General features: G+C 44.2%; 1 protein-coding gene across 1 annotated transcript in view; it reads right to left on the reverse strand.

The window, feature by feature from the left end:
• The window catches only part of LOC134375920 (zinc finger protein 502-like), a 37,866-nt gene extending 20,035 nt beyond the window's left edge, over positions 1-17,831 (reverse strand). Inside the window, exons 1-3 of the mRNA XM_063094656.1 lie at positions 17,649-17,831; positions 14,725-15,137; positions 1,958-2,015 (exon numbers count right to left, since the gene is read on the reverse strand). Of these exons, the coding sequence (XP_062950726.1) occupies positions 1,958-2,015; positions 14,725-15,137; positions 17,649-17,831 (654 nt within the window). The remainder of the gene's footprint in view (positions 1-1,957; positions 2,016-14,724; positions 15,138-17,648) is intronic.
• Between the last annotated feature and the right edge of the window lie 5,445 nt (positions 17,832-23,276).

A 23,276-nucleotide genomic window follows, 5' to 3' on the forward strand; every position in this document is an offset into this window, starting at 1 on the left:
AGTTATGTACTAGAGGATTGTGAGTCACACTGTTGCTCCCATAACATGGAAAACTGGAAGGGCATCTAACCTTCTCAGGGGTCTTCCAAAGGAGATTTCTGGAAAGAAAGGGGAAAGTGCTACCTGGCCTCATCTGTCTGCCACTGAGGACATATAAGAGGAGAGAGATGAGCTAAAGTAAAACGTTCAACTTTCACACAGAACTTGGAGAAAGTAGAAGGGATCCAGGACTTGCAGGGTTTGAAATAAAACTATTTTTCAACACAACATTTTTCCTGTAAAATGTGTTCAAAGTAAGAAATGGTTTTGTGGCAAGAATCAAACCAAGTTTTTTTGTGAAATACATAAAAGTTCAAAAATATTTTCAGCATTCCAAGGACCTTAGGTGTGGCACATAGACAGTGCCTGGTAAACGACAGGGAGTCTAAGGGCACAGCCGCCTTGAAAAGATGAGAAGGCCAGAGACACAGGGCCTGCCTCAGAGTGTGTGGGGGTAGGTTTGGTCTAATGGATTTTAGTACACAGGAAGCCCACACTTTTTAAAACAGTGATTATACTGAACCATTTCTGGTATCAAAAGGCCAGAGTTGATGAAAATGAAAAAGGAGACCACTGGATCTGCAACTTACTATAAGCTAGAAATCGACAAAAAAAGAAATTCGCCAACTGCAAACTCAGCCATTTAAGGAAAAAAAGTATTGATAGAGAATGGTGAGACCCAGAGGGCAGAGTGAAGAGGCATGAGGCATCTCTCCAGGTGCCAAGACTGGGCCCTAATCAAAGAACTGGAATAAGTGCCCAATGGGAATAACTAACTGCTGAGACCAGTGCCTGCAGGTGCCTCCCCTCCCCACCAGCCCTGTCTGAAAGAAAGTGTCCACGTGTTCATAACGGTGTCCTCCCTGCATGCTGGTCACTTGGGGAGGGGCAGATGACAGGCCACTGGAACTCATTTAGTCGAACTTTTGGCGAGTTCTATATTAGCAAAATATTTCTGGGGCTCTTGAGAGGGACAAAGTATATTTGGCATGTAGTAGAAAACTGAGGCAAACTGGTTTTGAATTTTTGAGCTTAACATACATTTCTGATAGCTACAAATAAGCATTCAACAGAGAATTCAGCCACGGTCAAAAGGCTGGAAAAGAGGTATAAACTGAAGAGAAATAGGAATGCAAACTACAGAGGATCATATCAGACAAGAATTGCAGAATTAGAAGAATGGGGCACAGCACTGGGATAAGCTGTTACAAAGTGAAACTAGAAGAATACAGAGTGAAAAAAGAAGAAACCATCAGTGAGTTCAAGATAGAAAGTAACACAGAAATTCCAGGGGAAGATCATGTACTGTGCTGCACACCTGCATGTATAGATCAACTGGGAGAAATGCATGAAGAGTTATTTAAGAGAGTCAACTCAACCCTCCGGATGGTCCAGGTTTTATCCGTGAATCAAGTAAGGCCTTCTAAAAGTTGTCTGGGACCACTATTTTAGAAATTTCAGAAAAACCTTAAGGGAGTTATGCTTTAGCACTAGGTAACTGTTTTCACTGCAGATAACAAAGAACAGATTTGTGGTTAAAAAAAAAAAAAAAACCAGCTTTCTACTACATCATCTATGTGACCAATAAAGATGGTCTGTCAGACTTTAGTGTCAGCAAGTCTTGATGTCCCATAAAAAATTTAGCATACTGTTCTCTCAAATTTCTTTCCAGTCATAAAACAAACAAAATGCCATTTTGTCAGGACATCAGAAAGACCAGAGACAAATTTGCATTCAACTTGGACAACTCAGTTCTTACAACCTGCTGTAGCTACATGCCCACTTTATCTTACATATCTACATTTCCTTCAAGGTGAGTTTTACTTATTTATACTTTTCTATTTTAATTCATGGACCTCACAAAGCTCATAAAATACAATGAAAAATAAAGTAAAGAATAAATAAATGAACCACTCACCCAAGATTTATTCATATTTTGTTGCTGCTGAAATGCATACAAAACTCTGGCAGCAGAACTGAAAGAAAAGGAAAATGGAGTGAATTAAGGAGAGAACTGGTGTGACTTGAGCCTAGATTCTCACCAAAACCCAATGCACGTTAGCTGGAAAAGAAAAAAAAAAAAAAAAGGCTCTCTAAAGGAGAATAGTATTTTATGCCTCAAAAAGAGGCAACAAACACCCCACTGAAGATGCATCTACAAATACATAAATTGGCAGAAAACAGACAATTTAATTTTGGGTTAATGAATGATCACAGGTCAGAACTGGCCCAGATGAGCTTTGGTTTATATGGATGACATCTACCAATATGTACTCCCCTCGCAACTAAAACAGAGGCTTTGTAACAAATACTTATTAATACATTTTGAAATATCAATTAATCCATTACTGTTGACATAACATTTTTATAAAAAATAACTTTGTTTTCTGAAAAACACAGCTCAGGGAGGACAGTGGCACTGCCTTGCACTCGTGTCAGTCTCCAGGCAGACTCCAGGGATGGCTGCTTCTTCCCCTGCTCTGGTGGGAGCTGCTGCAGCACACTGTTCTGGGTATATGAAGAAATCCGGCCCACACAGGCATGCAGTTGGCAGAAGGAAGACCTTGGAGACCCCTGAAAGGAACTCAGAGACCTTCAGGGATCCTCAGACCACATTTTCCATGGGTCCCTCAGGCCCCACATCCCAGGCACCTGCCCCAAGTCACCACTGGGCCTCCCTCCAGTTTCTTGATGCTTTGGGGGGTGAGAGGTTGAGGGGAAGGAAACTGGGTCTCAACAGAAGAGAGGAGACCCAGGGTGTCTGCTAGCCTGCAGGAGAGTAGGCCCTGAAGGGCAGGTGGGGCTCAGGGAGCTCAGTGGTCCCTAATGAGGCTCAGGGGACATATGAGAGGCAGGTCCAGGAGTGTTGGCTCACCACACACGGCAGGACCTTATTGGGGAAATCCTCTGACAGGAAAGATGGCCCAAGACACATGAGGAAAACACAATTGGCGGAAATAGAAACCATCCAGAGAAGAGAACTTTAGAAAGTAACAGCATAACAGCTGACACTTCCATAACACTTAGTGGGTGCCGACACCCTCTAAGTGCTTTACTAATAAGCTCAGGGTTCATCCTCGCAACTGCCCTGTAAGTTGGGGCCACTGTTACCTCACCTTGCAGATGAGGAATCTGAGGCACAGAGAAGTGAGGTAACCTGCCCAAGATCATACAGCAGGTAACTGAAAGAGAAGGGTTTCCAACTCAGGCATACACACAGAAATCAATAGCCTTCACATACACAAATGACAAATAGAGGATATAATGGAAGAGAAAACAACATTTACAATAGCAACAGGGAAGACAGTACACCTAGGAATACATTTAACATGAAACAGGAAAAATCTCTAAGCAGGAACTTTGAAACATTCCAGAAAGTGTTTTACAGTTCACAAAAGAAGAACTGGTCAAATTGAGACATCCCCTGTTCTTGGATAGGATGACACTATATCATAAAGATGTCAGTTCTCCCATCCCAATAAAAATATCGAGTATTTTTATGGAAATAGACAAGTTGATAAAGAAGTTCATATGGAAAAACAAATAGAAGAATACACCTGAGAAAACACCAAATAAACAAATAAAAAGGACTAGTACTAGTGGACTTCTAAAAATCCTGGGGAAGGAAGTATTGATACACGAACAATATGGGTGATTCTTGACAACATTATGCTAGTGAAAGAAGCCGGATTCGAAAGACCACACACGCTGTATATGATTCCACTGATATGAAATGTCCAGAATATGCAAATCCACAGAAACAGAAGGACAGATGGTTGCCAGGGGCTCGGGGAGGGGTGACAGGAAGTGACTGCTAATGGGTATGGGGTTTCCTTTTAGATTGATGAAAATGTTCTGGAAATTGCCAGTGGTGATAGATGGACAACTCTGAACAGACTAAAAACCACTGAATTGTATACTTCAAATGAGTGAATTTTAGGGTATGTGAATTATATCACAACAAAGCTATTATGAAAAATGTTAGAAAGCCTCTATAAGATACTTTGTATGAAAACATAACCCAATAGAATAAGGAAGAAAGTCTAAAAATAAACCTATGTACATACAGAAATTTAGCATATGATAAATGCAGCATGATAAATCAAAGAACTTCTTACTGAGTGGTGCTGGGACGTCTGGTTAGCCATTTGTGGAGGGAAATGGTACATGCCTCACATAATAAAAGGAATATACTCCAAATGGATCATGGCTATCAATGTAAAAAATAAAACAATAAAGGTATGTGCAAAAAAAAAAAAAAAAAAGTGAATTCCTTTTTAACCTGTGTGTAGGGAAAAGGTTCCTAGGTAGGACTCAAAATCAAGATGCTATGAAAGGAAAGACTGACACATGTGAAGACATTTAAAAAAAACAAACAAAAATTTCACAACCAAAAACACCACAAGCAAAGTAAAAAGACAAGTGATCAGCTGAGAGAAAATATTTGAAACATGTGACACAGAAACAGGGCTAATAAGATCACTGTATTAGTCTTTTTTCTGTTGCTTAAAACAGAGTACCTGAGACTGGGTAATTTGTAAAAGAACAAAATTTATTTCTCACAGTTTTGGAGGCTGGGAAGTCCATGGTCCAGGGGGCAATCTGGTGAGGGCCTTTTCTTGGGTAGGAACTTTCTACAGGGTCCTGTGGCAAACAGGGTATTACATGGTAAGAAGGGAAAGAGCAAGAGCTCTCCTATGTATTCCCCTTATAAAGCCACAAGTCCACACCCATGCTAACTCATTGCCATCAACCCACCATTACATGAATGGATTAATCCATTCTGAGGACCCCACAATTCAATCACCAATCAAAGGCCTCACCTTTCAAATACCACAATCAAATTTCCTACCTTCTTAACACTGTCACAGCAGGGAACAAGTTTCCAATACGTGAAATTTGGGGGACACATTTGACTCACAGTAATCTCTAACATACAGATAGCTCAGAAAAACTGCAGGGAAACAGAAAAAAAAAAAAAAAACCCAGAAAATTTGCTCTCAGACCCAATACAAAACTGGTGCTTAAACATAGGAAAAGATGTGCAAGCTCACCCATAAATAGAGAAATGCAATTTACAGTGACATTGAGAGAATCCCCTTCTACCTATAATGTAGGAAGCTGTAAAGAGTGTGGCCCTAACATACCAATAAGAAAAAAATACAAGTACTTGCCAGCCACCAAAAAAGTAGGAAAAAAGAAAAGAAAGATGCAAAACTACAAAACTGTCATTTTCTTGGGCTCATCAGAGCACTGAGGTCTCAGGGCAACTGAATGGCCTGAAACCTAAAGAAAGACCATCCAAGGAGACACAAGATGGAACACAGGCCACAGGCAGCAGAGAAAGGTGCACAGGCAGGAAAAAAGAATTCAGTTTTGCCCGTGAGGACAGGGAGGTGCACCCAGAGCCTGGCCCACACTGGGCCCACACAGCAGCTGAGAAGTGCCTGTGAAGCAGGGCGGGTGGCAGGTGAGGACCCCCCCAGCACAAGGTGGTCAGGGAGACAGGAGGCATGTCCCTAAGTCTCTCCAGGGAAAACGAAGCAGGGCTGGCAGAGGGGAGGGTGGGCCCCTGGCAGGATGAGCCCTAGGGCTGGGAGCTAGCTTCCTTGAGACTTGGCAGGAATCTACCAAGCAGGCCTGGTCTGAGTGCTAAGCCCACTGGGCAGCCTTTGGTGTAGCTTCTGGTGAAATCCACCATCCAATTCATCACAGCACATGTGACACGGTCTCTCACAGCCCCCCTTAAACTAGCAAATCAAGTTAATCAATAAAAAAAATACAGTCATGCCCATGAATCCTGCCCAAACTCAGTGCAGAGACAGCCAGTCTGGCAGCTCAGGCCCAAGAGACACAGCATCCTAAAAGCAGGAGGCTGCTTCCTCCCCTAGGTACCCCTCGTTCCCACTCAGCCCCAGCATCCAGCCAGGCCCAGGCTTTAAATAATAAAGACTTGTGGATGAGTGGAGGATGGGAGGAGAGAGAGAGGGAATGAGCCGGGTCCGGAAAACCCAAAACTAGGAGGGTACAAGCAGGAGGAGGCCAGGCCTCCTGGCTCCAGGCTGCCCCACCAGGCCCGCGGGTGCAACAGAGGCCCCTGTGCAGGAGGCTGCATGGGGGGCTGTTAGAAACATGTGGAGACACCATTCCAGTGGAGTCAGGGGAGACCAGGGACCACAGAAGGGATCCAGGTCTGAATCCCCACTCTGCCTTGGCCAGTGTGTGACCTTGAGAAAGTCTCTCATGTCCCAAAGTCTGTCCACACACTCAAAAGTTGGGGAAGCCAAGTGTGCCTGGCAGGGCTATTGGAGGAGTAGGTGGGAAGGACCAGGATGTGCCTCACACAGTGGACGCAGCACTTCTTGTTTTCCTGTTTCCTTTGAAGAGAACTCAGAACCCCAAGGGTGACACTGGCACCCAAAGGGCTCTGCCATGCTCTGAATGTTTGCATCCCCCCAAAATTAACATGTTGAAACTCTAACCCCAGAAGTTGGCATTTGGGAGGTGACTAGGTCATGAAGGCAGAGCCTTCACAAAGGTATTAGTGCTCTTATGAAAGAGGCCCCACAGAGCTGGCCCTCTTCCTGCCCTGTGAGAGACAGCAAACAGGCAGCAGTCTGCAACCAGAAGAGGGCCCTCACCAGAACCAACCCTCCTGGCACACTGATCTTGGACTGTGGCCTCCAGAACCTGGCTGAGCAATGAGAGCCAAACAAGGACCAGAGCTCAAGGAGGGAGGGAAGCAGGCCTGAGATCACATGGGAAGCAGACACTTCCCAGACATGCCTAGTCCTGTCCCTCTGGCGTACAGGACGAGGTTTCCCCAGTACTGTCCCTTGTCATCCTCAAGGGCACTGCTCCGAGAGCTCCTTCACTCCTCTCCTCAGGAGAGGAGATATACCACACGTCCATCATCCGATGTACCCAGAAACCAATGAATGATTTGGAAAACAATGTAAGTCGTTCCTCAGCTCACAGTTTACACCAAAATAAATTCCAGATGGATCAAAGTTTAAATATTTAAAAAATAAATACAAAATACAATATTAAAACAACACAAAAGAAAACATCTACCAATAACAAAAGCAATGTTAAACACACAGAAAAAGAGATTTAGCAGCATAATTATTTATTTTTATTTTTTTATTTTTATTTACTTTATTTTAACTTATCAATACACAATGTAGTTGATTTTCATGTCCCTTTACCAATTCCTTTCTCCCCCCTCCCTCTCCCCCTCCCCCCATCTACATCATATCTGTTCACTTGTCTTAACAAGTTCAAGGAATTGTTGTAACTTTTGTGTCTTCTTCCCCCCCATTTATTTGTTTGTTTGTTTGTTTATTTATTTTTAGCTCCCAGAAATAAGTGAGAACATGTGGTATTTCTCTTTCTGTGCCTGAACTGTTTCACTTAATACAATTTTCTCTAACTCCATCCATGTTGTTGTGAACGGTAATATTTCATTCTTTTTTATAGCAGAGTAGTATTCCATTGTGTAGATATACCACATTTTCCTTATCCACTCATCTGATGATGGACATTTGGGCTGGTTCCAACTCTTGGCTATTGTAAATAGTGCTAGCAGCATAATTTTTAAAAGCTTCTGTAAATTAAAATGCAACACAGGCAAAATGAAAAGGCCAAAGAGAAAGTGAAAACATATTTGGAATACATATTTAAATAGAGCTCCCTACACCCTCATATCGTATGCTATCTGCTTCTGTGAAATTTCTTGCTTAACCTAAGCAACTCCATTTTGCCCCCTGTCTGACCTGCAGACTACCCCCCTTCTGCATGAGAAACCGCTGACCTTCTCATAGAAACAAAAAACAATTGCATAGAAACAGGAGCCATACACAGAGAATTATTACATGGGAACAGGAACCATACACAATGAAAACTTGTATGCTTGACTACTCAAATGGCTCATTCTAGGCTTCTGTGACCTAGCTCCCTAGCTTGCTTTGTGCACCTGGACAAACCTGTGTGCCAACGGGATGTAGTTTTTGTCTTTAAAAGCCCTGCAAGACCAAAGCCTGAGGCCGCTCTTCCTTGGTTGCACCTTGGGAGACGGACGCTGGCCAGCTGGACTGAATAAACTGCCCTTTTTATGCATGAGTGGCGTGTAAGTGCATTTCTTGTGGGAAGGTGCCTCACAACAATATGACAAAGGCTGCTATCCTTAGTATGTAAGGCACTCCTACAAATTTATTTTTAAAAACATTCAAACATAATCTGAAATGAAGCATGGATGTGAGCTGGAAAGGCACATGGCCCACCAGCATGCAAGAAACAAACAGGAGAAACCACAGGAGCAGTGAGGAGCAGGAGATGCCAGGACCTGCCCATCAGATTAGTGGGACTAACTAGGGACATGGGGAGAGGGTGATGCAGTGGACCCCAGCCTCACTGTTTCTGGGGGCACAAAGGAGCACAAGCTCCCAGCAAAACGATCAGGCAGAGACTGCCCTACTCCAGGAGTTTTGCTCCAAGGAGTCCAAACAGAAAGAATCAGAAGCCAGAAGTGTTGTAAAAATAAAGAACAAGATATTAGATATGGCCTAACTAGTCAATAAAAAGAAAAAAAATCATGTTACATATCCATACAATATGTAGCAACTTTAAATATTGTCTACAAACACATATATCATTATGTGGAGAACTGCTCAGAAGATAATGGTAAATGAAAACAAGGCTACCAGAAAGTGTGTCACACAGTCATCTCACAAGAAGCACCAGGAACTTTGTCCCCTGCCAGCGGAATGTACAAAGAAGCCACTACTCCAGAGAACTGCTGGGCAGTTTTTGATAAAGATGCACTGACCTTGACCCTGACCCAGCCATCCCACCCCTAGGCACTTACCAAGAGAGCTGGAAACACATGTCTCCAAGAGCCCTAAACCCCATGGTCAGAGCAGCCTTGTCACAATCAGCCAACCTGAGATAGCATAGACACACATCAACAGGAGAAAGGACAACTGTGGTCGAGCCTGTCACCAGAATACAACTCAGCCTCACAAAGGGAGAACATACCAATGCCACAACTACAGGAAGGACTCACAAAAACACTGTGAAGCACAAGAAGCCAGACTAAAAAGAGTCACGCTGTGCAGTGTCATTTATAGGAAAATAAAACTCACATGTGGTGATAGAACTAAAAAAGGGGTCAGAGAGGGAGAGATGGGGAGGGGCACAAAGGACTTTCTGGGGGTCGAAATGCCCTATATCGTGTTTATGTTGGTCATTACACAGGTGCGTACAGTTGCCAAAACTCATCACACTAAACACTTGAGATCTGTGTGTTGCATTGTATGTTAATTATGTCACTATCAAAACAGTGCCATGTGTAGAAAAAAGATGGGCAGGAAAAACGTTACAATGCCAAGTGTGAAGTTCTGACAGATGCTACAACAGGAACAAACCTTGATCTCACTGTGCTCAGTGTAAGAAGCCAGTCACACAGGACCACAGCTTGTCAGATGCCATTTGTAGGAAATGTTCAGAATCAGAAAATCCATTGAACCACACAGTAGAGGAGGGATTGCCACGAGGGTAAGAGGTAGGAATGGGGCTGACTGATGATGGGCGTGGGTGATGGAAATGCTTTGGAATCAGAAGGTGTAAGGGGTGCAAAACATTGTGAATGTACTAAAAAGCACTGACTTACTTTAAATATGTGAATTGTACGGTGTGTGAATTCTATCTCAACCTGTGACAGAACCACCCAGAGTGGCTATGGCTGTGGTGGAATGGCAGGTTAGTGGAAGTCTTGGTCCCTCCTCCACCCCAGGCAGGTGATGTGACCCAGAGTGCCTCACTCTCCTCCTCTGTGCCCACTTAGTGGGCACAGTCACCCTTCCCCAGAGGGCCACTTCCAGTGAGGATGGAGCCTTGCACCTCAGAGCAACTGTCACCATGGCAACTAAGGCCTCTCTTCCCAACCCCTTGGCCCAGGCCCCAGGCTCAAATGCCCCCCAACCTCTCCTTCCCAGCCAAGCAGTGCATTATCCACATGGCACACTCATGTCTGGAGCCATGTGATGAGACAAGCAGCTCCGGAATTAATTAGCTAGTGTTTGCACAGGGTACAGAGAGGCATCAAGGAGCCTCCAGGAGCAGCAGAGGACAGAACCCTGAGGCAGATATGTGCATGTCACAGTATGCCTGTGACACACACAAGACTGGGGCCTCTGCATGCTTCCACCATAGCCCATCCCCAGCTCACATAGCCCAGGCCAACTCCAGGTCTCAAGGAGGCCCCTCCCTGGAGCTCCTTAACCAGATCATGTGCTCCTGGCTCAGCCCCCCTGTCCCACAGTCTCCTGCCAGCAGGTGGCCCGGCACCCACAGGAGGAAACAGCAAGTGTGTAAATGAGCTTCACAGCGAAGCTGAAGGGAGAAGGCAACCAGGGGGACAGGACAGGCTGCAGGAATGAAGGCACCACCCCAGCACCATCAGGTAGGAGGCTCCAGATCTTTGACAAGGGTTCTAAGACCATTCAGTGGGGAAAAGATCATCTTTTCACCAACTGGTACTAGAAAAATTGGATAGCCACATGCAAAGAATGAAGTAGAACCCTTATCTTAAACCATGTACAAATATGAACACAAAATTTTCCAAAGACTTAAATGTAAAATCTAAAATTAAAAAACTCTTAAAAGAAAACAAAGGAGGAAAGCTTTGTGACATTGAATTTGGCAACAAATTCTTATCTGTGACACCAATACAGAGAACGAAAGAAAAAATAGAAAATGGGGTTTTATCAAAATTAAAAACTTTTGTGCATCAAAGTACACTATCAACAGAATGAAAAAGCAACTCACAAAATGGGAGAAAACATATCAGTTAAGGGATTAATATCCAGAAAAAATACATATACACATATATGTGTGTGTGTTTGCATGTTTGTATATATATATGTGTGTGTGTGTGTATAAACTAGAGCTAAACAAACAAAAAAACCCTATTTAAAAAGTATCACAAATGATAGAGATAAGAAAAGTGAACAGAATAAGGTGAAAAGAAAGAAACAATTACTCATAAAGGGAAACCAGGCAGGCCTCAGATTTCTCCAAAGCAATATTCAAAGTCAGAAGACACTGGAGTGACATCTAAAAGATGGTCAGAGAATGACAATCTTGACCAAGGATTCTGTCAACATTCAATCTCTCCCGTAAGCCCCAAAGCCACAGTTTTGAATATCTAGTAGTCAAGGACACTGTTGCCATCAGCCATTCTGGGAAAACACCTCCAAGACAAACTTCAGCTGATCAAGACTTGATGGAGGAAACACCATCAAAAGGTCTGTCAATGCACATTGAATATACTTACCTGTAGATGTAAGACAGAAACAAATGTGGGCTGATGGTCACAGACCAGAACACAGGTAATATTGTCCCCAACTACGGAGCAATGACTCAAATGACACAAACTGGGCGGAAGGAGTGGGGACATGAGAAAAGAAGATGAGAAATAGAATAATTAGCTCATCTTCTCATCAGGAAGAAATACAGTCAGACATTTAAAGCTGACATTTCAATAACAGAAATACAAATAAATGTCAGTATAAAGGCAAACACTGAGAAAGGTACTGTTAGCTAAAACTGGGTGATGGGAGGATGAAAACAAAACACATTAATTTTATAATTACTCACAAAAGGTGTCTTAGTTTCTTATTGCTGCCATAATAAATTACCACAAATTCAGCTCAAAGCACAGAAATTGCACTCTCACAGTTTCCATAAGTCTGAAGTCCAGTTGGGCTGTGCTCCTTCCTGGAGATGCTGGAAAAATAAATTGGGTTGCAGGAAGAGTCCAGGTCCTTGTGACTGTAGAACTGAGATCCTTGTGTCCTCGCTGTTGGTGGTGGAGGGTGGGGGGTGCCTTCAGCTCCTAGACCCCTCTGCTGCAGTCCTTGCACTGGGACTTCTCTGACATCCCTTTCACCACACCTCTCTCACATCTCACTAGAGACTCTGCTTTTCAAGGCTCAGCTAACTACATTGATCACACCCAGGTAATTCAGGATAGTCAGTCTACCTTAAGGTCCATAATCTTCCATCTGCAACGTCCGTTTCTGTCATGTAACATGACATGCTCATAGGTGCCAGGGTAGAGTGTGGCTACCTGTGGAAAGGCAGGGATGGGGGGGAACAACATTCTGCCTATCAGAGAAGGTACTTCGTAAGTGATCCCCATCGACATACAGTGCTACAGGCAGTATATGACGTTATATGAGGTGTTATTACAATATCTCATAGAGACAAAGGTATAGACTCTCCCAAATATCAGACAAACTATAGAAACTAAAACAAAAGCAAAGAAAACAGATCACAGAATAAAAAACTAAAAAAAATAAAACACACACAACAAAACGAAGATCAAATATATGTGACCTATCAATAAATGTTAATTAGTTAAACTTACCTTGAGGAAGGGGGGGGGGAGATTCTCAGAATGAACCACAAAGGAAAACCCAACTTTATGCAGCATATAGGAAACACATTTAAAGTAATTCAGAAGGGTTAAACATAAAAGAATAAGCAAAGGTGTGGTAAGCAAATACAAACTCAAGAAAGCATTAATCATAATCTTACAGTCACAAAAAGTAGAAATGAGAAAAAGGGTACTTTGGTACTAATGGGTGCACTTCAGAAAAAAATATAACAATTATAAATATCTACGCACCAGGTTAACATTCACGGGAGCCAGGAGGGGAAATGGACAGAAATGTACCAATGGTACAGACTAATTCACTTCTCTTGGTACACAACAGAGCAAGAGAACAAAAACTAAGTAAAGGTTATACATAACTTAAATAAAACAATTAAGTTGGTAAAATTCATTGTCATACATATCAAACCTCTGCAAACCCGATATAGAAACTGAATCTTCTTATTAAGCCCCAGTGGAACAGTGATGAAAACTGACTCCACATTAGGGCCACAACAAAACTTCCTGAAACCCAAAAGTTCAAAAGCAGAGTCACTATTGTCTCACCAAAATAAAACTCAAACTAGAATAATAATAAAACCGATAAACCAAAAGACCCTCCACTTCGAAATTTTAAAACTTGCTCCTAAACAACTCCTGGGCCAAAAAGAAAACACATACCAAAACTGCAGAACTTCTAGACAGCAATGATAAAGAAAATCTGTTCTATCAGAACTTAAGCATCAGACCTTAAATATGAAGTACTTTTTTGAAAAGAATGTGAACAAATGAATCAAGCATACACATCATTTACAAAGAGTGATAAAACAAACAGGAAAAATAGAAGGGATTATTAACTATTAGCAAAAGCAATGAGTAAATGAGTAGAAAAATGGAACAATTAATTTAATAAAAATATCCAAAAGCTGAGTCTTTGAAGAAAAATTAAAACAAAATGGAAACTATCGGCCACAGGCTGCTGAATTTGTGCAGTCAGGCCAGAGGAGCAGAAGAGGGACAGAGGTGACCCAGCAAAAGCTGAACCTCCTCCAGGAAGCCTTCTCGGATTTGCCAGTCTCCCACAACCATCTACAATCACGACTGGGCTCCTGACCCTGTGCTGTCCTGTGTCTATACATTTGCTGCATCAGATTTCTACTGAGGACCTAGGATGACCTATGACGTTGAAAGTACCACTTCCACCAGCCAAAGAATTCCAGTTGTAACAGATTTCGTCTGTATCTTTCAATCTAATACTGTGATCACACTGGGCGTACAGTAAGCAATAATCCCAATCTGTGCCTCAGAAACTCTATAAATAATATGGAAAACCCGCAGATAAGTAATAATGACAAAACATGAAGTGCTGGGAAGAAGGAGCTTGAGACAGGAAATACTGAGAGACAGTGATCAGGAAGGTGAGCGAGTGACAGTGAGCTCAGACCTGCGGAAGGATGGCCAGCTGCCCCCCAGGTCACGAATGGAGGGCAGGCCAGCCTGCAGGTGAGGGAGGAAGAGGCTCCAGGTGTGGCTAAAATGAGGCTTGGCAGGAGGACGGGAAGAAGCAGCAGGCCCGTCTTGTCCAGCAGCCCAGACCACAGAACTTTCTGTGATGACCACAAGATTTCCTGTCTGCACCATCCAATACAACAGCCACCGGACACTTGTGGCTACTGAAAGCATGCAATTTGGCTACTGGTACTGAGGAAAGGAACGCTTCGTTTTAAGGTTGATTTAAATAGCCACCATAGTGGACATCCCAGATAGAGCTTCGAGGCCGGGGAGGAGTGAGACAAGAGCCTAGGAGGCCCCTGCAGGGTTTCCGCGGGCCGACGCTTAAGTGGAAGCCCCTGGGGGCTGTCCCTGGTCCCCTGTCACCAGTACCCAGGAGGCACCTTTTCAGAACTTAGACACGGGGCGGAGGGGAAGCACCCAGGGTCTGAGTCCCCAGCTCCAGAGTGCAGGGGGACCATCTATGGCATCCCACTAGTGGGTGCTGAGGCGGCGCTTTACTCCAGGCGCGGAAACCGGGAAGCACAGGCCAGCGCCCCCTGAACTCGTGACCTAGATAACGCTCCGGGGACCCGCCGCAGGGCAGCGGGGCGCAAGTGCCCAAGGGTCCGCCCGAAACGCCACGCACTCGGGGGCTGCGTATCCAGGCCCAGGGCCCACTCGGCCCGGCCCGCCCAATCGGCCCCTCTCCCGGACACAGACCCCCATCCTGCCCCATTTCTCCGCTAAAGCCTCACCCGGGCCTGGGTGGTCGCTGTCGTGCTCTGGCGCCCTTGGCGGAAGAGCGGCGCACGGGGCGGTCAAGGCCCCCAAACAGCACTTCACGTCCCACGCAACAGCACCTCAGCCGCCGTTGGTCCTCGTGGCTGGTAAGCGCCGGCGGCGTCCAGGACTGCACATCCCAGCGTGCCCCGCGGCGCAAACGGGGGGGACGGCGGCCGGGTGGGCCAAAAGACCCTGCGGCGAGTGCGCGCGGCTGAGGTCCCGCTTCCTGGGCTGTGGCCTCAGTCTCCAGGCTGCTGAGAGCTGCGGAGGACCGGCTGCAGTGGGCTCCGCCTCCACCCCACCCCAGGCCTCCAACCCCCAGAAAGGGTCTCAGCAGCTGGGGCGTCAGCAGAGCCGGGCTGCTGAGGGGCGCCGAGGCCGTGGCCTTTGCCCACCCGAAATGGGGCTCCGCGTGAGGACGTGAGCAGGCTGGGAGCTGACAGGTCCCTGGGGGCTCAACGTGCGTGTGTCACAGAAGAGAAAACCCAGGCTCAAGACAGTTTCAGAACCTTTGCCTGAGGCCGCGTCCCCTTCCCACAAACAGCCAGAGTGCAGCGTGGGGACCTCCGCTTTGGGAGACCCCCCCCTCCGGGGCCTGGCCTCCTTCCGCAGGGGCTTGCAGGGCCTCCCTCCCCCTGTGCTGCCTGCGAGCACTGAGCTCCCAGAAGGACCCCGGCCCCTCACCCTCCCAGTGACCCACTGGAGAAGGGGCCTGAGCCCGCCTTCCTCAGGGGCACGGTAAGTTATACACATGTTTAAAAAAGAATGTTCAAAATCTTGATTCATAAAATTGTGGATTTTTAAGTGGATAAAACATATGACACCAAAAAGAAATCTTCCAAAAAGATGGAATAAAACATTATATAAAGGATGTTGTAATTATTTTATCTACAAATGGAGCTGCAGTGCACGTGGGGAGGAATGGAGCAAATGGAAGAAGGGGTTAAAAGAGAAAGAAAGAACTGTGAGTGAAAATAAGGGAATTAAGTTAATTACCGGGACAGCTTAGTTTGGAGTAAGTGGGAGAGTCATCCTTCCATCATCTATATTCATTTATCTACCTACTTATCTATCTATTGATGTATCTGTTTCCCCAAACACAATTTGGGTCATCATTCTCTTCTGACCTCTACACTTTACTTGTAACTTCTTTGTTTTCTTGGAACACTGTACCGAGCTCTCTTAGCTTGCCAGAAGAGGTCTCACTCATCTGTCACCTGCTCCACTGGCACACCTTCCTTTTCCTCCCAATGAGGAGAGAGGTATGAGTTCTTATGATATACGTCCTATGGTTTCAAATGACCTGGAAGGTCCGCTGTGTCGGAAAGCAGCCCACAGGACATGACTCTCTCTGAACTTTCTGAGCAGAGACCCTTGGGGAATGACACCCAGCCATGTGTCCTAGGCAGTATATAGCACCAAATTCCTCTCAGGCTATGTTTGCTCCTTCCAATTTGCATTCCTTGCATCTGTGTGACCCGCCCCAATGATTTCAGAAGTGGCTGATTCACCATTACTTATTCCATTGTTACCTGAGGTCCTTGTTCTGAGGACGTCCTAGAACCTGTCGGATGTGTGCTTTCCTAGCCCCCACACAGAGCCTGTGGGGTCCCTTCTCTGACAGCTGCTCGGAGGAACCAGCTTCCACCTCAACAGCAGGGCCTTAGTGAAAACTCAGATGGGAGAAGGCTGGCCAGAGCACTTGGCGGGACATCTAGGACCCTTAGTTGGCTACAGAAGCCCTTTTCCTCTGTGACTACACCTGTGATTTTTAGTTCTTCCCTCAGAAAACCATGTGTCCAAGCTGATGGACTTACGAGAGTCACCAGAAAATTCAACTTCAGACCACATGTTTGTGTTCAAGCTGATTTGTCTACAGGCAAGAGCAGTTTCTTTAATTGCTGAACTTATCCTTTTTTTATGAGAGATTTTATCTATACTCACCTCTGTGTAGACATTCCCCAAAGACAACTATTCTGTCTTCATTAGGTTCCTCCAGAGCCATTTACAGAGGTGAATTGCAAAATTATTTACAAACTGGGTGTGGTTCTTGTTTGGTTTTTTTGCAGGATTCTGTGTTCCTAATTACAGCATATATTTTTAAAGCATGAGGTTTGTCTTCCTCATTTTTGTATCTCTGATAAAGTAGCACAGAACAAAGATTCAAACCACATTTGTTAAATAAGTGAATGATGTCATTTCTGAAGAGAGAGGAAATAACCTGGGCAGAGGCTCACCCTGTCCCTGGCACTGATGGAAAGAATGGCTCCATTTCTGTCCCTCAGGGGCCCTCCCTGATGTCCCCATAACCCCACACATCAGAGCTTGTCATTGGGCTATGGAGAATAAGGAGCTTATTAGTGATAGTTCCAGAGCAAAGTCCAGTGACACCCAGGAGAGCAGAGTCAGTGTCAGGAGTTCTCCTGCAACCTGGCATTTTGCCTTCTGCTCACATCCACATTTCCATACTCTTCCTTCCCTGAGTCCATCAAGGCTCCCACGGAGCCAAAGCCCTTCTCCACCTGGCCCCTGACCCTCCACACATGCTGAAGCCCAGCCTACCCCCCTTTTTGGCCCTTTTCTGCTACCTCCATTGACTTGGTGTGGACCACAGACTCTCCAAGTGACCCCTGGCTCTGTACCAGGTACTTGACTTATTCCTTCCTTATTTTTTGGTGGGGGGTGGGGGGCTGCCGGTTAGTATAGGGATCCAAACCCTTGACCTCAGCGTTATATGGCTTTCCTCTTCAGATGACATTTCATGAGACACCTGCTTTTCTTTTGCTCTGTGAATGCATCTTGCCTGGTCCAGACCACGCAGACCCCCATTGGGAATGGATAAATAGTCACCCCTGCCCTTCCTGCCCCTCACTAACCCATGGCAAGGGCTTCAAACCTCCTCGGAGTCCTGATGGTTAGTTACCCTGGATGGGAAATCTGTCTCCAGCTCCAGTCCCAAAAGAGGGGATGTCCTGGACAGATAGACAGTCCTGACCTGTAAGAGTGTCAGAGAAGCTTCTCCCAGGTGGTTGAATTTCACCCCCATCACATAGACCTGCAGCACCAGGGGTAGTGACATTTTCAAGTTCTCAGGAAATACATCTGTAATGTTCTGTCATGTATGAAAAGGCACTCCATAAACACCCAATTTCACTTTAAAACCTTTCTTCTCAGTGTCACTAGAAGATACAAAGAAAATGCTTTTTTTTTTAATGCTTTTTTAAAAAGTGTTTTGTTTTTATTGGTTATGAAGATTTTGGGGTGTAGAGCTAGGGCTAGGTCTCACAGACCCCTCAAGCCCGTTCACAAACCCTTCACATGCAGGTCTACAAGCTAAGTAACAGGAAAAAGGTCCTTGGAGCCTTGGTTGAAGGAATAATAAGCTTTATTCAGCACACACATGTCTGAGAGCTAGGCAGTCCAAAGAGAAACTGAGCAGCTGCTGGCAAAGTAAACATGCTCTGGAAGGCAACAAACCAGAGACAGAGCGAGCGCCCGACCTGGCACAGCACTGTGAGTGATCCCTGGCAAAGCTCTGTTCGGGGGGTGGATGCCCACGCGGCTCCCCGCCTGCACCACCAGGCCACTCATTGCCCCGGTGCTGCCTCCATTTTCCCAGGTGCGGGCAGCTCCGCCCTGCTTGGCCATCACTGAGCCCTCCCACTTGCTTGGCCTGGCGCGGGGCTTTCCGGACCCTGCGGGCCGACCTCCTCTCCCACTCCCTCCACGGTTCTCTGGCAGGGCTGGGGGTGTGGGGCATCCCGACCAGTTTTGGGAGGGCTAGGAAGTACGGGCGGGCCGACTGTCACTCCACCACACCCTGGACTCCGGCCCCGGTAAACTTCCTGTTACTGGGAGGCAGATACCATCTCTGCGACCACCAGTTTGGAAAAAAGCCTAACGAATTTCTGGTTGGGAATAGTGTGGTAGGAGAGTTCCCAGGTCTGCTTGAACCTGCCGGAGAGCAGGCTGCAGGCGGGCACTAGATTCGGTTTATACCGGGGGGATACAAAGGTGAACAAGACCCGAGAAAGATCTACACAGTGCTACAAAGGCACCCAGAGAGACTGGTCGTCTGTGCCTAGCAGAAACCTGGTAGACTTCCTGGGCGAGGCGGTGCTGAGCAGGGTCTTGAAGGCCCAGCTGATAGACGAGGGGTGCAGAAGACACGCCCCAACCCAGCACAGTGTGCACAGAGGGGGGAGACGTGCGGCCAGGGAGGCGGAGACTCGACAGAAACCACACACCCGGTGGGGTCGCCACTGCACGATCTAACAGCCTGGGCCAGAGCACACTGAACGGGGAGAAGTCCTGTACAGAAAGTGAAAGCTCAACAGAGATCACACACCCTGTGGTGTGTGATCCACCAGCCCAGCAGAGTACAAGCTGACCAGAAAGGTGGATCCCCGGAGAAGCCCAAGACCCGAGGCAACCACACACACAAGACACTAGAGGCCAACTGAGCAGTCACGGCGGGAGCCATACCAAATTGGCAACCACAGCAACATCCTAGTTAGTCATTAGTCTTAAACCGGTGGACTGTGAAACCCCCTGCCACAATGAATAAACACCAAAAAAAAGACACCAGAAATACAAAAAATCAAGAAAGTACACCACCAAAAGTTAATAAATCTCATACTCTAGATCCTATAGAACAAGAAGCCCTTGAAATAACTGATAAGGAATTTCGAGTGATAATTCTAAGGAAACTGAATGAGATACAAGAAAACTCAGCTAGACATCATGATGAAATGAGGAAAAGTATACAGGATCTGAAAGAGGAAATATACAAGGAAATCAATGTCCTGAAAAAAAATGTAGCAGAACTTGCTGAACTGAAGAAGTTATTCAGCGAAATAAAAAACACAACGGAGAGTTTAACCAGCAGGCTTGTCGAAGTTGAAGAGAGAACCTCTGAACTTGAAGATGGGCTGTTTGAAATAACACAAGCAGACAAAAAGAAAGAAAAAAGAATCAAGGACATGGAAGAAAATCTGAGAGAGATATCAGACAACCTCAAGCACTCAAATATCCGAGTCATGGGTATTCCAGAAGGGGAGGAAAATGGAGATTCCATTGAAAACATATTCAACAAAATAGTGGCAGAAAACTTCCCAGGTATAGGAAAAATCACAGATCTTCAGATCCAGGAAGCTCAACGATCTCCAAACGTATTCAACCCAAAAAGGCCTTCTCCAAGACATGTCATAGTCAAATTGGCAAAACTCAGAGACAAAGAGAGAATCTTAAAAGCTGCAAGAGAGAAGCGTCAAATCACCTATAAGGGAGCCCCAATCAGGTTAACATCAGACTTCTCATCACAAACCCTAAAAGCTAGAAAGGAATGGGATGATATTTTCAAAATACTAAAAGACAAAGATTGCCAGCCAAGAATACTCTACCCTGCAAGGCTATCCTTCCGAAATGAGGGGCAAATAGTATATTTCTCAGACAAACAAAAACTGCGGGAGTTCACTACCACAAGACCACCCTTACAAGAAATCCTCAAGGGAGTACTGGGTTTGGTTCCTGAAAAATAACTACCACTGCCATAAAAACCTAAGAAAAATCTAAACCCGCTAGTACAATAAAAATGGCATTCATGAAGAGAAAACAAGCTAACAAAAACACTATCTACAACCTAAGGAACCAACAAACAAAGAAACCAAACAGTAAATCAGAAAGCAAGGAACAAAAGACACCTAAGACAACCAAACAACCAATAAAATGCTAAGAATAAATCAACACCTTTCAATAACAACTCTTAATGTAAAAGGCTTAAATTCCCCAATTAAAAGACACAGACTGGCTGACTGGATCAAAAAGCAGGACCCAACTATATGCTGCCTACAAGAGACCCACCTCACCCATAAAGATTCACACAGACTAAGAGTAAAAGGATGGAAAAAGATTTACCATGCAAACAGAAAAGAAAAACGAGCTGGAGTGGCTATTCTTATATCTGACAAAATAGACTTTAAACTAAAAACCATAAAAAGAGACAATGAGGGACACTACTTAATGATAAAAGGACTGATCCATCAAGAAGACATAACAATCATAAATATGTACGCACCCAATGTTGGAGCAGCCAGATTTATAAAACAAACTCTATTAGACCTAAAGAAGGAAATAGACACTAATACCATAATAGCAGGGGACCTGAACACTCCACTGTCAATATTAGACAGATCATCTAGGCAAAGAATCAGTAGAGAAACACAAGATCTAAACAAGACTCTAGACCAATTGGAATTGGCAGATATCTACAGAACATTCCACCCAACAACCTCAGAATATTCATTCTTCTCATCAGCACATGGATCATTCTCCAAGATAGATCACATATTAGGTCACAAATCAAGTCTCAATAAATTCAAAAAAATTGGAATTATCCCATGTATCTTCTCAGACCACAATGGATTAAAACTAGAAATTAATAACAAACAAAACTCTGGAAACTATACAAACACATGGAAATTAAACAGCATTCTACTTAATGACATATGGGTCCAAGAAGAAATCAAGCAGGAAATCAAAAAGTTTATTGAAACTAATGAAAACAATGATACATCATACCAAAACCTGTGGGATACTGCAAAAGCAGTATTGAGGGGAAAATTTATTGCATTAAATGCTCACTTCAGAAGAATGGAAAGATGGCAAGTGAACAACCTAACACTTCACCTTAAAGAACTAGAAAAACAAGAACAATCCAATCCTAAAGTTAGCAGACAGAAAGAAATCATTAAGATCAGAGCAGAACTGAATGAAATTGAAAACCAAAAAACAATTCAAAAGATCAACGAATCAAAAAGTTGGTTTTTTGAAAAGATAAATAAAATTGACAAACCATTAGCATGGCTAACAAAAAAAAGAAGAGAGAAGACTCAAATAACAAAAATTAGAAATGAAAAAGGCGATATTACAACTGATTCATCTGAAATACAAGCAATCATTCGAGACTACTATAAACAACTATACGCCAACAAATTTGAAAATCTGGAGGAAATGGATAAATTTCTGGACACACACAAGCTCCCAAAACTGAACCGTGAAGACGTAGAAAATTTGAACAGACCAATAACAATAAAGGAGATTGAAGCTGTTATCAGAAGGCTCCCAACAAAGAAAAGCCCAGGACCAGATGGATTCACAGCAGAATTTTACCAAACATTCAAAGAGGAATTGACACCGATTCTTTACAAACTATTCCAAAAGATTGAAACGGACGCAAATCTCCCAAACTCATTCTATGAAGCAAACATCATCCTGATACCAAAACCAGGTAAAGATATAACCAAAAAAGAAAACTACAGGCCGATATCCTTGATGAATATAGATGCAAAAATCCTCACTAAAATACTAGCAAACAGAATACAGCAACACATACGAAAAATTATTCATCACGACCAAGTGGGATTCATCCCAGGGATGCAAGGTTGGTTCAACATACGCAAATCAATAAATGTGATACACCATATTAATAAACTCAAACACAAGGACCATATGATCATCTCTATAGATGCTGAAAAAGCATTTGATAAAGTTCAGCACTCATTCATGATAAAGACCCTCTATAAGTTAGGTATAGAGGGAAAGTATCTCAACATAATTAAAGCCATATATGCCAAACCCACTGCCAATATCATCCTGAATGGGGAAAAGCTGAAAGCTTTTCCTTTAAGAACAGGCACTAGACAAGGATGCCCACTCTCACCACTCCTATTCAACATAGTGTTGGAAGTACTAGCCAGAGCAATCAGAGAAGAGAAGGAAATAAAGGGCATCCAGATTGGAAAAGATGAAGTCAAACTGTCCCTGTTTGCAGATGACATGATCCTATATATCGAACAGCCTAAAACCTCTACAAAAAAACTGTTGGAATTGATAAATGATTTCAGCACAGTAGCAGGATACAAAATCAACACACAAAAATCAGTAGCATTTCTTTTCTCCAATAGTGAACATGCAGAAGGAGAAATCAAGAAAGCCTGCCCATTTACAATAGCCACCAAAAAAATAAAATACTTAGGAATTGAGTTAACCAAGGAGGTGAAAAATCTCTATAATGAGAACTACAAACCACTGCTGAGAGAAATTAGAGAGGATACAAGAAGATGGAAAGATATCCCATGCTCTTGGATTGGAAGAATCAACATAGTGAAAATGTCCATACTACCCAAAGTGATATACAAATTCAATGCAATCCCCATCAAAATTCCAAAGACATTTTTCTCAGAAATGGAAAAAACTATTCAGACATTTATATGGAACAATAAAAGACCACGAATAGCCAAAGCAATGCTCAGCAAAAAAAATAAAGCTGGAGGCATAACACTACCTGACTTTAAGCTATACTACAAAGCTATAATAACCAAAACAGTATGGTACTGGCATAAAAACAGACACACTGACCAATGGAATAGAATAGAGAATCCAGAAATCAACCCTCACACTTACTGCCATCTGATCTTTGACAAAGGCACCAAGCCTATTCACTGGGGAAGGGACTGCCTCTTCA

This window comes from Cynocephalus volans, chromosome 4 (genome assembly GCF_027409185.1).
Source record: "Cynocephalus volans isolate mCynVol1 chromosome 4, mCynVol1.pri, whole genome shotgun sequence".
Lineage (NCBI taxonomy): Eukaryota > Metazoa > Chordata > Mammalia > Dermoptera > Cynocephalidae > Cynocephalus > Cynocephalus volans.